Here is a 14,248-nt window from a genome sequence, read left to right as displayed (position 1 = left end):
GTTATATGGGTTTCTATTAAGTTCTTTTGTTTAGATGGCAGTGTGCTCTTTTCCTTGAAGGGGTCTTTAACCACAGAACACACCCAAGGTGATCTTGCCCGCTTAACTGGGAGGTGTCGTTACCACATCTTACCTGAAGCAGTCGATTCTTTGCTCATGACCAAAGAGTGTATGTGACGGGCTGTACCCTGGGCTGCTCCTGTGTGTCCAGGCTGCGCTGGGTGTGCTCTTTGTTCAGATCTCAGCTCAGTAGGGCTGTAAGAAGCTCCATCAGTAGACACTCGGAGAAGCAGACCTCACCATGCACTTGTGACCCTGAGAAGGAGAGCCCAGCAGCCCTTGCAGACTCACTTGGCCTGCTGAGTTTTAAAGGAAGCAACCAAGTGGCCCCACCCACCCTCTCACAGCCCATAAAGCAGTGGGCCAACCCATGCTCAGAAGCTTGGTCCACTGAGACCCTGAGAAGCAGGAGCGTGGCCATGCCCACCCACCATCAGCCCTGAGACACAGCTGGGAAAGACATCTGACTGCCCCAGGATGCCATGCAGGCAGTCTTTGGACTCAGCCAAGCACCCTAGCTGAGTCACCGCTGTAGCCTGGTCCCCCTGCAGCCCTCAGACCCTGCAGATCCCTCAGTGACCTGTCTGGTGTAATTGGGTGTAGTCAATCATGCCCATCTGGGCCCTGTAGCCTTTTCCTCATACAACCCATGGGAAAGGATGTGCACCCACACCCACCATGGGATGCCCTTCATCTCAAGCTGCTAGGAACCCACCCCACCTAAGGGAGCAGCACCCCAGCTGGCAATGCAATTCCACAACCCTTATAGTCCACCACTGAAAGACATCACCCAAACTGATTACAGCTGAGGAAGCAACAGACATGCTAAATAAAGCACCTACCTGGAAACCAGCGCCAGCACATCCAATCAACACCCGCAGATACATCACTAGTAGAGTCTTTTACCATGAAAGCCACCCTGTAAGACTGGTAGCTGGGGCTAGTGCCATGGCTCAAGAGGCTAATCCTCTACCCTGTGGCACTGGCATCCCATATAGGTACCAGCTTATGCCCTGGCTGCTCCATGTCTGATCCAGTTCTCTGTTTATGGCTTGGGAAAGAAGCAGAGGATGGTCCAAATCCTTTGGACCCTGTACCCATGTGAGAGACATGGAAGATGCTACTGGCTCCTGGCTTTTGGCTTTGGATCATACCAGCTCTGGCCATAGTGGCCATTTGGGGAGTGAACCAATGGATGGAAGACCTTCTCGCTGTCTCTCCTTCTCTCAGTACATCTGCCTTTCACATAAAATAAATCTGAAAAACAAAAACAGATTTGTAGCTACAAATAACCCACAAGATGTACAGGTATCAATGTAGAAATACAAAAAGCATGAAAAAACAAGGTGATATGATTCCTAGAAACAGACACGCTAACTCCCCAACAGTAATTCCCAAAGAGAAGGAAATTACTGAGTTTTCTGATGAAGAATTCAAAGCAACGACTTTAAGAAAACCTCAGTTAGGTACAAGGGAAAAAAGACAAGCCAATGGAATCAAAGGCAATCCTGCTGTGAATGAGAATCAGTGAAGAGCTAGATGACAAAAAAAATCACCTCAATGCTGAACTCAATAACGAAATTAAAAAAAAAATACTGAAAATCTCAAAAGCTGAATTGATTAGCTAGAAGAAAGAATTTGTGAGTGAATGGGTCTGGTGCAGTAGCCTAGCAGCTCAAGTTCTCGCCTTGCACACATCGGGATCCCGTATAGGCACCAATTTATATCCTGGCTGCCCCACTTCCCATCCAGCTCCCTGCTTGTGGCCTGGAAGAGCAGTCAAGGATGGCCCAAAGCCGTGGGACCCTGTGCCCTCATGGGTGGCCTGAAAGAAGCTCCTGGCTTCAGATCAGCTCAGCTCTGGCTGTTACAGCCACTTGGGGAATGAACCAATGGATAGAAGATCTTTCTCTCTGTAAATCTGCCTTTCCAATAAAATAAATCTTTTTAAAAAAGAATTTGTGAGTATAAAAAAAGATATCTTGAAATAGTCACATATATATTATATGTAATATGTATATAATATATATATAATGAAGAAAGTCTCCTCAAGACTTGTAGAGCATCAGCAAGTACGCATGCGTCATCCGATGTATGTTTCCGAAGGAGAGAAGAAGGGACAAGCCACAGAAGGCCAATCCAGCAGAATGGCTATTGAAAAAGATTTCTAAATCTTGAGAAACAACTTAGAAATGACACAAGACGCAAGATTCAAGGAAGCGAGTTCCTCTCCAAGGGATATTATGGTCAAACTGTCAACAGTACAAAATGAAGAGTTCTAATAACAGACAAAGGCATCGAATCACTTGTCAGGGATTCCCCTGATGACAGACTTCTTGGCAGAACTCATACAAGAAAGAATGGAAGAACATATTCAAATTTCTGAAAGAAAGAAAAAATAGCTTAGATGCTCTGAATGACCAATGGGTAAGGAAGACGAAAGAGACATTTGAAAACAACTTAAACAAATGAAAGTGAAAACACCACATACTAAATCCTGCGGGATACAGCAAAGCCGTGGTGAGAACGCAGCTTGCAGCATGAAGTACCCACATCAAAACGGTGCAGATGTCAAATAAACAACCTAAGAGGCTTATAAGGAAAGAAGTACCACAATATCAGAGCAGAAATAAACAAAATAGAGGCTAAAAACATTAATCAACAATGTGTTTTTTTTTAAATATACACAAAACTCACAAGCCTTTAGTTAGACTAACCAAGAAAAAAAGCATCTAAATGAGAGATTAAAAAGGTGATACTACAATTGATACCAAAGAAATAAAAGTGTACCTTTCAGGCAAATAAATCTAAACAAAACAAAAACAAACAAACCTCAAACACAACAGCAAAGGAAAAAAAGTAATGAGTTTTTAGAAAAAATGGCTGAGTGACCTGAATAGACATTTTCAAGAAGATACACAAATGCTCAACAATAATGACCATCAGGGAAATGAAAAATCAAAAATACAATGAGATATCATCTCATCTCTGTTAAAAAGGCTGTTACCAAAAAGACAAACCAAACAGAACAATGAGCCCCACTAACCCTGCGCTGGGGATGCATACCCCATTGATGGGAATGTAGATTAGTGGAGACACTGTGGAAAACAGGATGGGGAATCTTTGCAAAAACTGGAAATAGACCTCCCCTGTTATCCAGCAAGTCCATTACAAGGTTTATATGCAAAGAAATTGAAGTCAATATGTTGAAGAGACATCTGAACTCACATGTTTATTGTAGCATGATTCCCTATAGCCAAGATGGCTCAACCTTGGGGTTCCTGAATGGAAGAAGGGACAAAGAAATGGAATGCTTATTATTCAACCCTAAAAATGAAATGTGGTCATTGGCAGCAACGTGGATGGAACTGGAGGACATTATATTAATAAGCCCAATTCAATCTCTTCTCATTTACTAATGGAAGCTAATAAGTTGATCTCAGCAAAGTGGAGAATGGACAGATCCCTGGGGAAGGAATGGACAGACAGCGTGAGTAATGACTGCAGGAGTACTGTTGGCGGGGAGGGATAACTTCTCATGTTCAATAGCAGGGTAAGGTAAGTGCATTTGACAGCAATTAATTGAATAGTTCAAGGTAGCTAGTAGAGGAGCTTGAATGTTCCTGGTACAACACATGAGGATATGACTGGCACAGCAGCTCTACCAGTTACCCAGGTCTGGTCACTGCACAAATGGAACTACACTTAAAGAACTACACGACGCGTATGGAACCATCACCCCACACCCCGCAAATACGGACAATCACTGTAACTATTGGAACTGTGTATGCCAACAGTGGGATAACATACCTGAATTATATAATTTCTCCCAGCTTGATTTAGTCTCGTGTGGCTTTGTTCCGCCTGGCCTGGGGAGCAAAAGGCCATCCCATCTCTGCAGAGTGTGGCCTAAACATGTGGTAGGTACACCCTCGAGCTGTGTGTATGCACTCTGAAGTCGACGCAGAATTGTCTAGTAACACTGTCCTTAGAACATAACCCCGTAGTTGAGCAACATATGACTGTATTTCTGGTTTCAAATCAACACTGATATTTTCAGTGTTCCTTATGTTCTAGAAGCTGTGCTGTGGCTGGGGAGTAAGAGCTTGAAATAACATCAAATGAGGCATGGCCTAACCCAGGGAGACAAAGCCAGGAAGGCAGCAACACATAGTTCAGGCTTGGGGAAGGCTTTGAGAGCTGTGCCAAAAAAGTTCTTGCTGTGGTGTGGCGAGGGTAAGCCTCTGCTTCCAATACCGGCATCCCATTTGGATGCTGGTTCATGTCCCTGTTGCTCCACTTCTGACTCAGTTCCCTATTAGGGGCTTGGGGAAGCAGCAGGAAAGGACCCTTCCATTCACATGGAAGATCTGGAAGATGCTCCTGGCTTCAGCTTGGTCCAGTACTGGTCTTTGTGGTCATCCGGAAAGTGAACCTGTGGATGCAAGATGGCTTTCTCTCTCCTTTCTGTGTAACTTTGATCTTCAAATAAATAAATTTAAAACAAAACAAAACAACAAGTCTTGGTGACCAGTTGGGTTTGAAGTTCAGAAGCTGCCCTGAAGCAATGACAGCTTCACTGGCAGGAACGCTCAACTTCTGGTAAGATACCAGACCACTGTACCAGGTGCACAGAGGAGGCAGAAGGAGGCACAGGCAGAGCGTGACTTGGCCAAGTCCTCAAGGAACCCAGAGCCTGAGATTAGAGAGAGGATAGAAGTGGGAAGAGCACTGGGAGCAAGCAGCCTTATCTGGGCAAAGGCCCCAGGTGGGGATAAACACCTGCCAAAGGGGAATGGAGGAGGCCTGGCCTCAGGATGGTGGAGGAGGGCAGCCCCATTGGGATGCTGTGACTACAAACAGCCCTATATGTGCCAGGACCTTCCTCCCTGCCCCGGGAGCTCCAACCAGCAGAGCCTATGCAGGGCACCCAGCACCTCAGCAGAGCCTGAGGAGTTGCCAGGGTTGTTATAAGTCATTGGAAGAAATCTTACAAAAAAGAAAAAATATTTCAGAAGGAGTTAATACAACCCTCTCGTCTCTAGATATATAAGCCAAAAATGTGCATTGAGGCCAAAAAGGAAAGGCTGTAATTGGCTGGAATTCAGTGACGTTTGTGCGAGAAGTGCCTTGCACTGCATTGTCTTCAGCAGCAAACAGCCCAGGGGGAGGTCTGACTAATGTCTTGGGGTAGTGTTCCTGCCCCACTTTGTTCCCACGGTGGCTGCAGGGCAAAACCCTCCAGGTCTTCCTCCCGAGGTGGGTGGAAGCTTCCTGCATAGTGAGCAAGGGCATGGAGGGGCTTCCTCTCACATACCTGGCACTCAGGGAAATGATTCCGGAATGACAAAGGCAGGTGGAGAGTGGCCATGTCTTCTGCCTCGGTCAAAGTTGATGGTTGCAAAGGGAGAGGAAGCTCCCAGTCCAGCAAGAGAATCAGGCAGGTGCACTGTAAGTATTCCAGAACATCTTGCCAAGGATGTGGACCTGAGGCTGGCAGACTTGTGCACGCTCTCCCTCTCTCCGGTCCCGTGGCCTCCCTCTGCCTTTCCCTCAGGTCTGCCTCTCTCCTCCCCCTGGGGACAGACTTTCACTGCTTCCCTAAGTGTTTAGGAGCAAGAATGACCACCCAGCACTCCTCAGAGTCAGCATATTTCAGGAACGCAAGTTGTGCCTTCTGGGTTCCAGTTCTAGACTCCCAGAGAATCTTACACTGACCAGCTCCAGCATCAGGATCTTCTCCTGGGCCATCAGTCCTGGTGGATGTAGCTGCCAAGGCCCATCTGAGGGGAGGTGGCCTTGAGCAGCTTGCCCAAACAGGGGCTTGCAGAGATTTTGCCTGGAGGTGCAATTGCTTGAGAGTGTCCTGCAAGGACACGAGGGCACCCAGGGTTCTGTGTCCTCCCACCAGAGCTTTGCCTTTGCTAGCCTTGACAGTGAGCTGGACATTCTCCTGGAGCCAGCCCTGTCCTGTGCCCGGCCTTGCCCTGCCCTCTTCTGTGCTGCTGCTGGTGGATGCGATCACCTGAGACTGCCCTAGTGTTAGTGGAGGGACTGGCCAGAAAAGCTGGGCTCTCCCCTTGCCCCTGGCGGAGTCCATGTTGTTGTCCTGCCATTTCAGGCATCCCCTTCAGTGGGAGGGAGCCCCTAGAAATTCCAACTGGTTCTTCTCCACCATGGGCCTAAACCTGAGACAGTATTTCTGCAGTGTTTTGACTTGGAGCTTGAGCTCTTGAAACTGAGACCTGAAAACCTCATAATGTCAGGCGCAGCAAAATAGCCTGTGCAAGAGGGACCAGGAAAGGCACAGAGCATCGCCGAAGGGACAGGCCGGGTGTTGCATTTGTTCCTTTGCCCATCCTAAGTCCCTGAGGGACTTCCCTCTGGGTCCCAAATGGCCCACTCTCCTCTGTCCACCAATCGCCATGATACTGGCTCCCCTGGGGTTCCCCCTTACTGTCCCAGGCATCCCTCAGTTCCTTCAGGCACCCCTCCCTACTGCCCCTGGAATTTGGCTCCAACCACAAGGAGTACTTCTTCCTGTCTGTGATTAGTTTGTGCTTTTTCCACGTGACATTTTCTCCCCATGAAGTTAGAGCTGTCAAACGTCACAGCACCAATACGGCCAGCTTGTCCTCCACCCTCATTCTCTTACCCTAGCAGCACCCCCTCCTGCCCCACTCTTCTCTGAGCCTGGAGGAGGCTGAGCAGCAGGCACAGGCTTGCAAGTTGCCTAGGTGACAGTCCTGCATCCAGCACCATCTCTAACAGCCTGATGGCACCTAGGCAGCATGGAACTGCCTGTCTCAGGCCCACTCGCCTTTGGTCACATTGAAAGGTTTATTATCTTATAGTGTGTAATTTAAAACCTACACGCTCAGAATGACTAAGCAGCTGTCCTTCCTCTTCCTCCTCCCTCCCTCCCTCCCTTCTCTGCTTCTTTTTTCTTTCTTTTCCTTCTTTCCTTCCTTCTCTCTTTCTCCTCCTCTTCTTCTTTTTATTGTGGTAAAACAAAATATACATACAGTTTGCCATCTCAGCCATTTTAAAGATTATACTTCTGGGGCCTGCATTGTGGAGCAGCAAGTCAAACTGACACCTACGAATGCCTGTTTGAGCCCTGGCTGCTCTGCTTCTAATCTAGCTGCCTCTTAATATGTCTGGGGAAGCAGCCAGATGGTCTAAGGGCTTGGGGCCCTGCCACCCATGGGGGAGAGCTAGATGGAGTTTCTGTCTCTTGGCTTCAGCCTTACTGTTGCTGCAATTTAGGGTGTGAACCAGAAGATCGAAGATCTCTCTCTCTCTTTCCTCCCCCGTCACTCTGTCTTCCAAATAAACACAAAATAAATCTTAGAACAAAAAAATGTAGGTGCTGCCATTGTGATACAGCATCCCACATGGGTGCAATTTTGAGTCCTGGCTGCTCGACTTCCCATCCAGCTCCCTGCTAATGCTCTAAGAAAGCAGCAGAAGATGTGCTTGGACCCATGAGACCCAGATGAAACTCCTGGCTTCTGACTTCAGCTTGGTTCGGTCTAGCCATTACAGCCACTTGGGGTATATACCAGCAGGTAGAAGATCTTTCTCTCCTACTGTCTTTTCCTCTCTCTCTCTCTCTAACTCTGCCTGTCAGATAAAATAAAAATTAAAAAGTCTGCATACTATGCAATCAGTAGTATTAAATACATCCTTTTTTGTAATGAGAAACCATTATCACCTTCCATTTCCAGAACTCCTTTATTTTACAGAACTAAACCTGAGACAGGTTTCCGGCACAGCCTGAAGAGGCTGCTCAGTCAGTTCACATCCCATATCAAAGGACCTGAGTTGAAGTCCCAGCTCCAGTCTAGAGTCTACTTTCTGGCTAATGTGTACCCTGGCAGGCAACGACTGATGGCTCAAGCACTTGGTTCCTACCACTAGGAAGACGGGGCTCCCTGAGCCCACCAGAGACCAGCAGGAGGAAGAAGAGGGGAAGGGAAGGAGGGAGGGAGAGAGCAAGGGCCCAGGAAGGAGAAGCTCTCAGAAGAGAAGCCATCTTCATGGGGGAGTGGTATGCTTGGCCATAGGAGCCTGTGTGAACCTGGCCCTGAACCAAGCTGCCAAAAGTCCTGGACCTCCTGCAGGGTACTCTTAAGAGCAATGCTGGGCCCACGTCTTTTTGGAGGTGGGCAGTAAGCTACCTGGGAGCTCTAAGACAACCCCAGGCCAGGCAGTGAGTGATCACAGTCACAGACCTGGTGGTGGGAGCCCTTGGTGAGGAAGCTGTCCCTGGACCCTATGTTGGGGAGACTCCCCCCTCGGGACTCACAGCTGCTCCTCTTCAGCAGCAGTGTACCTGGGGGGTCTGCCCTGACTCCTATCTTCTGCTTGGCACACTGCTCTCTGAGTCTGTGCCTGGGGGCGTATGTGTAAAGGGTGAGGAAGCCAGGAGCTTCTTCCAGGTCTCCCACACGGGTGCAGGGTCCCAAGGCTTTGGGCCATCCCCTACTGCTTTCCCAGGCCACAAGCAGGGAGCTGGTTGGGAAGCGGAGCAGCTGGGATACAAGCCAGTGCCCTTATTGCAAGGTGAGGATTTGGCCATTGAGCCATTGTACTGGCCTACATAGGTCATTTTTTAGAGAGTATTGTATTACTGTTTAATTTCCTCATTCATTAACTGTAAGCTAAGTTAACTGTAAGACCTTCACTCTTGGTAAAATCACATTTAAGTGACAAGGGGTAAAGGGGCATGACTTATGCAGCCTATCCAGAAAACACTTAAAAACCCGGAAGTATTTTCAAAGTAGCCCTCCATGGCTCACTTTCTGCCAAATTCCCAAGAGACAGCTGACGGAGGCAGAGCAGGAGAGGACAGTGACAACCCCTCCAGGACGGGGGTCTCTGTGCAGGGTGTCTGTGCCATTCTGAGAGCATGTTCTGGTTCTGGAACACAGGGTCCAGTGGGCTGGGGGTCAGGTCTACAGCATCACAGAGCTCTACACGCAGCTCCTGAGGCAGACCCGCTCTGTTCGCAGCCATCTGCAGAGCCTGTTCCTGCGGTTTCTGGTCACTTGGGTGATCTTGGCTTAGGGATCCTCCATCTGCTCAGAAGGCAGCATGACCCACGACACTGCCTTTACCTATGCAGTGAGGCTAGCTGCACATCCAAGAGCCCTTCTCCCTCCCCAACAAGGTCGCTCTCTCGGGGCATTCTGGGTGGTCCAAGTCCTTGGATCCCAGCAGGTCCCTTTGGGTGTGGCCATGAAGGGTGGCTCTGGCCTCTCTCCCCAGGGCCAAACATCAGAGGGAGGCCAATGACCTAGCACCAGCCCTGTGGGTAGGACCCTGCATCCCAGGCCTGATTGTGTACCAAGGTGCTGCAATAGAGGCACCATCACCTCTTCCCCTTTCTCGGGTACAAAATGCAGTCCCCAGGGTTGCTGACTCCCCAAGGAGTGCTGAGGAGGAAAGCCCCTAGCAAGCATTGTGGTGCTGGGGACAGCATTAGTTTTGTCACTGTCATTTTCAGGAGGAGGGCTGGGGCCAGGAGCCCCTGTGGATACACCGTGAGGTGTTGATGGTGGGAGAGAGAAAGGAGAGCAGCTGTTCACCAATGTGTGCACACTGAAGTCAGTACCCCACTTCCCCTACAGAGACACCCACAATTACTCACTGAGTAGGAGGGGCAGGGCTTTTTTTTTTTTTTTAAAGATTATTTATTGGAAAGTCAGTCAGATATACAAAGAGGAGGAGAAACAGAAAGATCTTCCGTCCGATGATTCACTCCACAGGTGAGCACAAATGGCCAATGCTATGCCCATCCGAAGCCGGGAGCCAGAACTTCTTTCCAGGTCTCCCACACGGGTGCAGGGTCCCAAAGCTTTGGGCTGTCCTCGACTGCTTTCCCAGGCCACAGGCAGGGAGCTGGATGGGAAGTGGAGCTGCTGGGATTAGAACTGGCGCCCATATGGGATCCCAGGGTGTTCAAGGCGAGGACTTTAGTTGCTAGGTCACACCGCCGGGCCCGAGGGGCAGGGCTTTAAGAAAGGGTGCACTGTTGGGGCACTGCCCAACCAGAACCCTGGTAAGTGACCATATTTGACATCCTGAGACCCATGTCCACCACAGTAATTGACTGGCTCAGGGGAAAACATCTTACTAAAGGAAGCCGGTCATCAGGAACCCAGAAATGAGACCAATCAGAATTGGCTGCTTAGAGTGGATGTGGTTTAAACATCCTGCAGGTAGCAGGTGTGTGTTGGGGGGGTGGCAGGGGAGTGCCGGAAGACCCATGTCCTAGGAGAGTAACATGCCAGTGAGCAAGTCAGCAGGCAAGGCAGGGGCTGAGCAGGAAAGGGCAGAGAACATAACTGCGCCATGTGCTGAGCAGCCACTATGGGCCAGGCACTGCTTAGGCTCCTGACATGCATTGCCGGTTTTATCATCACAATCCACAAAGCCGGCAGCGTCCCACTGTCCCACTCCTGCTTCCTATATAGACGTGGGGCGGTGGAGGCAACGTGCTTAAGGCCATGCAGCAGTGTGTGGCAGAGCAAGACGCCCAAGCCCAGGACTGACTGTGCCACTTTACTGCCTTGATCATGCTCAGCCAGGTGGCCACTTGAACCCAGGATACGAGTTCTGGCAAGGGGACAGCAGGCTCCTTGGCAGGCAGGTCTCCCAGCTCGGTAGCAATGTGGCTGGGTACTACAGGTGGCTTCTGTGTGTACCACCCAACTGGGAGCTGCCATCAAGAGCTGGCAGTATGGGCTGGGAAAGTGGGGAGGTTGGTTCAGCAACAGGCTTCCCAGGGCCAAGAAATATTTGCACCGTGACAATATCTGAGTGCTGTGTGTGTGTGGAGTGAGGTGGATGCAACAATGAGCACTCAGGTACCAGAAAGGAGGCTGTGAGACGGTGGCTGAAATCCCGTTCATATTTGCACCTGCAGAGAATTACTATTAACACCAAGAGCGCAGGGTGGGCTAGAGGTCCACGGGGCTGGCTGGACAGCCCCTCCGTTCCTGTCTTGGCTTTCGACTCTTGTTCTTGTGATGAGTTTAGACACCGGGGCTGGCTCTGTTGCTCTCCAAAGAAGGGTTTGTGTCTGAGCATGGGGTCTGCAAACTGGGGCCAGGAAATGCCTGGGCTAGCTGCCACTCCTTTTCCCACACCCCAACTGCCTGCATTTCTGACATGACCAACACAATGACAGCCTGGCCCAATCTGTTAAGGCACCGTATGGCAGAGCCCTTGTGTGCCCTCCAGTATCTCCCCTACTGCCTCCCTCCTAGGCAAGTGGAGAGCGAGCGGACAGCATAGGAAGCAGCCCTGAGCTGCGGGCTGGGGGCGTGACCAGAGGCTCCATGACTATTGTCACTAGCTCATAAATGAGTCACTTAGAGAAAAGCCTTGGGCACCCCAAGGTGCTAAGCCCTTCCTTCCTGGGACAGCAAGGTTGAAAACAGGGTTTAAAAAAAATAGAAGCAATGCAGCCCCAACAGCAGGGGAGTCCCCATTTCTAGAAGCCTCAAGTTCAAGGAGAAGCCTCAGGGCATTGGTCTTCAAAGTTGAGGGACAGGTTTATAGCTGTGGGGTGGAGGGCAGCAAGGGATCCCTTGGGGGCATGTAGAACTGCTGAGTAAATCTGTATCACTCTTGAATGAAGTGCTTCAAAAATTTCATGGACAAATGGAATTAAAAGATGTTTATTTTGATGCAAAAAAAAAAAAAACCCTCACGAAATCCAGTCTTTTCAAACATCTATTTTCCACAATTTCTCTGAAACTCTTGATGGGAGCCTGTGTGGGCATCAAGCTCCCACTTGCAAGGTGCAGAATGGCTTCCCAGCAGCTGAAGCCCACCTGGAAGTAGCCCCCCACTTCTCTCCCGCATGCGCGAAAGGATGCTCTGTTGGCCACCTGAGGCACATCAGACTCTCCTGCTCAGGGGTGGGGCCCCGGAGGCAGGAGGGCAGACCTTCCGGGCCTCAGCCCCATGCCCTGTGCCCATCCCCTGTCCCTCACCTCTCAGCACTTCTCCCTGGGCAAGTCTGTCGCTGCTCAAATCCTCTACCCTTGCTGAGCCACCTGGCCCAGGTCCTGGCTGCTTTCCTCGTGTGACACTCATTTTTGCGGGAGACTCTGGGCTTGGATTGCTCCTAGTGCTGGGCGGCGATGGGGGAAGGGGGTGGGGAGCAGTGAACCCTGCAGGCGAGCAGATTCCGTTTCAAGCGTCTCTCCCATCTGCAAGGCCACAGCCAGCAACACACAGACAAAGCCTGCAGTAAGAGCCTGCTGCAGTAAGAGGCAAAGGCTCCAGTATCCTCCGAGATGCCCCCTGGCTTGGCCCAGAAGGGCCAGGAGGCGCTGGCTCCCCAGGGCAGCAGCTTGGGGCTTGTGGTCCTGAGCCAGTGCAGTATATAGGGTCTGGGCAGAAGACCACAGAGCAGCCGGTGCCCACCCACCTTCCAATCCCTCTCTCTGAAAACAAGAGCAGTACCACATGGAGCTTTACACCCTAAGTGCAAAGTGAGGACCGAAAATGGCTCCCCCCCTTTGGGCAGGGGCTGACTTCTTGGGAAGGGTCCTGGGGGGTGCACCCCAGCAGTGTCTCAAACCCTGCACGCAGAGCTGTGCTATGGACATGGAGCCCCTCAGGGCAACCCAGGCTAGGGGAAACACACAGCCAGGCCCAGGTCACTGTGGAAAGCCCACCAAAGGGCCATTGGGGATGACAGGTGTTGGGGGCTGCCCTGCATGTTCTTGGGCCTACAGAAACCTGCGTTGCAAGGTGAGTCTTAGGAAACAATGCGTGGACTCCATGGCTGGTCCACGGCCAGATGTGTATCCTGAGGCTCATCCTAGGGGTCCCTGGCCAAGGGCACATTGCAGAGGGGGCTATGGCAGTGGATGGACAGGCAAGGGTCAGTTGGGGCCTCCAGTCAGACACTAGAAGCCCAGAGAGGCACATGACAGACAGCCCCCATGGCTCCTGCCTCCTTCCAACCTGCCAGCTCTTCCTTCCAGCAGTTAAGACCTGAGAGAGACCCAACGTGCTGCCCTGAGATTGATGTGTGAGAGTGGGGGTGGGCTCCCCAACCCCAGGCAGCGGCACGTGTGGGTACAGGGTACAGCTGCCACGGAGCAGGAATGGTCCCCACTATGTGACCAAATCACTGAGGGTTCAAGCCAAGATCGTGAGCAGGGCATCCAGGCAGGAGGCCAGAGGCTGGCTGCGGGGCTCATCTTTGGTGCCCTTGAGCAGAGACCTCAAGACTCATTAGCCTGAGTGCACAGTTGGCTGGCACACGCTGGGAGCTGGGAGCTGCCTTCTCCCAGCCACTTCCCTGCTGGCTCCAAAAAGCCACCGTCAGTAGTGTCCCAGGCAGCGTGGGATTTGCTTCGGATGCAAATCTTGTCCACCTGGCTCCAAACAGTGCCCAGGCCCAGCTGGGGGAAAGCCAGGGTGGGGGCGGGGTGGGAATGGGGAAGATAAGAAACGTAGTGCTCACGACTGATGTATTTTCCCCACACCTCCTGGTGGCGTGCCTGGCTGCCCCACAGCAGGGCTATGCTTTCCCTCCTGCTGCTGCTGCTGCGTAGGGCGCGGCTCAGAGCTCCCTGGGAATGATGGAGAAGGGCAGCACGGGGCTGCTGGCCTCCAGCTCCAGGGCGGTGAGGAAGCAGTCCACAGCAGCCTCATTCTGGCCCTGTGCCTGCAACACCTCCCCCAGGCCCTGCCAGGCCTCATGGCAGGTGCTCTGCCTCTCCACGGCGTCCCGCAGCACCTTTTGGGCCAAGCTCTTGTGGCCCAGTCGACTCAGCGTGAGACCCTGGGGGAGTAAGCACAGGGGTGAGGTTACCAAGGGGGAGGGGGCAGAGGGGCTGTGAGGGCTCAGCCTGCCAATCAGGCAAAGGGCAGGAACAGCTCCCTCATCAGCTGCCAGCCAGGGAAGCTCCAAGATCCCTAGCCTGGATGCTATGAAAGCAGCCGTGCCCTTTCATGCCCTTTGCCGATGAAAATCTTCCTTGCCCCAGGCCCAGCCAGCCTTCCATCCCAGCCTCTTGGAGCAGCCTCTAGCCTTCCCAGCCCTCACTTCCTGCAGCAGGTGCTTCCCTGGGGACTTCCGGGGACGCCATGGTCCCAGCACCGCACCAAGAGAAGGGAAGCCCAAACTTGTGGCAGGAAAGGGATGCTCTTGGCT

General features: G+C 51.4%; 1 protein-coding gene across 1 annotated transcript in view; it reads right to left on the bottom strand.

The window, feature by feature from the left end:
- Positions 1 to 12,307: 12,307 nt before the first annotated feature.
- TTC7A (tetratricopeptide repeat domain 7A) overlaps positions 12,308 to 14,248 on the bottom strand; it is a 95,019-nt gene continuing 93,078 nt past the window's right edge. Inside the window, exon 20 of the mRNA XM_040993210.1 lies at positions 12,308 to 13,876. Within this exon, the coding sequence (XP_040849144.1) occupies positions 13,655 to 13,876 (222 nt within the window). The 3' untranslated portion in view covers positions 12,308 to 13,654. The remainder of the gene's footprint in view (positions 13,877 to 14,248) is intronic.

Source organism: Ochotona curzoniae, unplaced genomic scaffold, assembly GCF_017591425.1.
Source record: "Ochotona curzoniae isolate NIBS_2020 unplaced genomic scaffold, NIBS_Ocur_1.0 contig_883, whole genome shotgun sequence".
NCBI classification, from domain to species: Eukaryota; Metazoa; Chordata; class Mammalia; order Lagomorpha; family Ochotonidae; genus Ochotona; species Ochotona curzoniae.
This window is presented reverse-complemented; position numbering and strand designations above follow the sequence as displayed.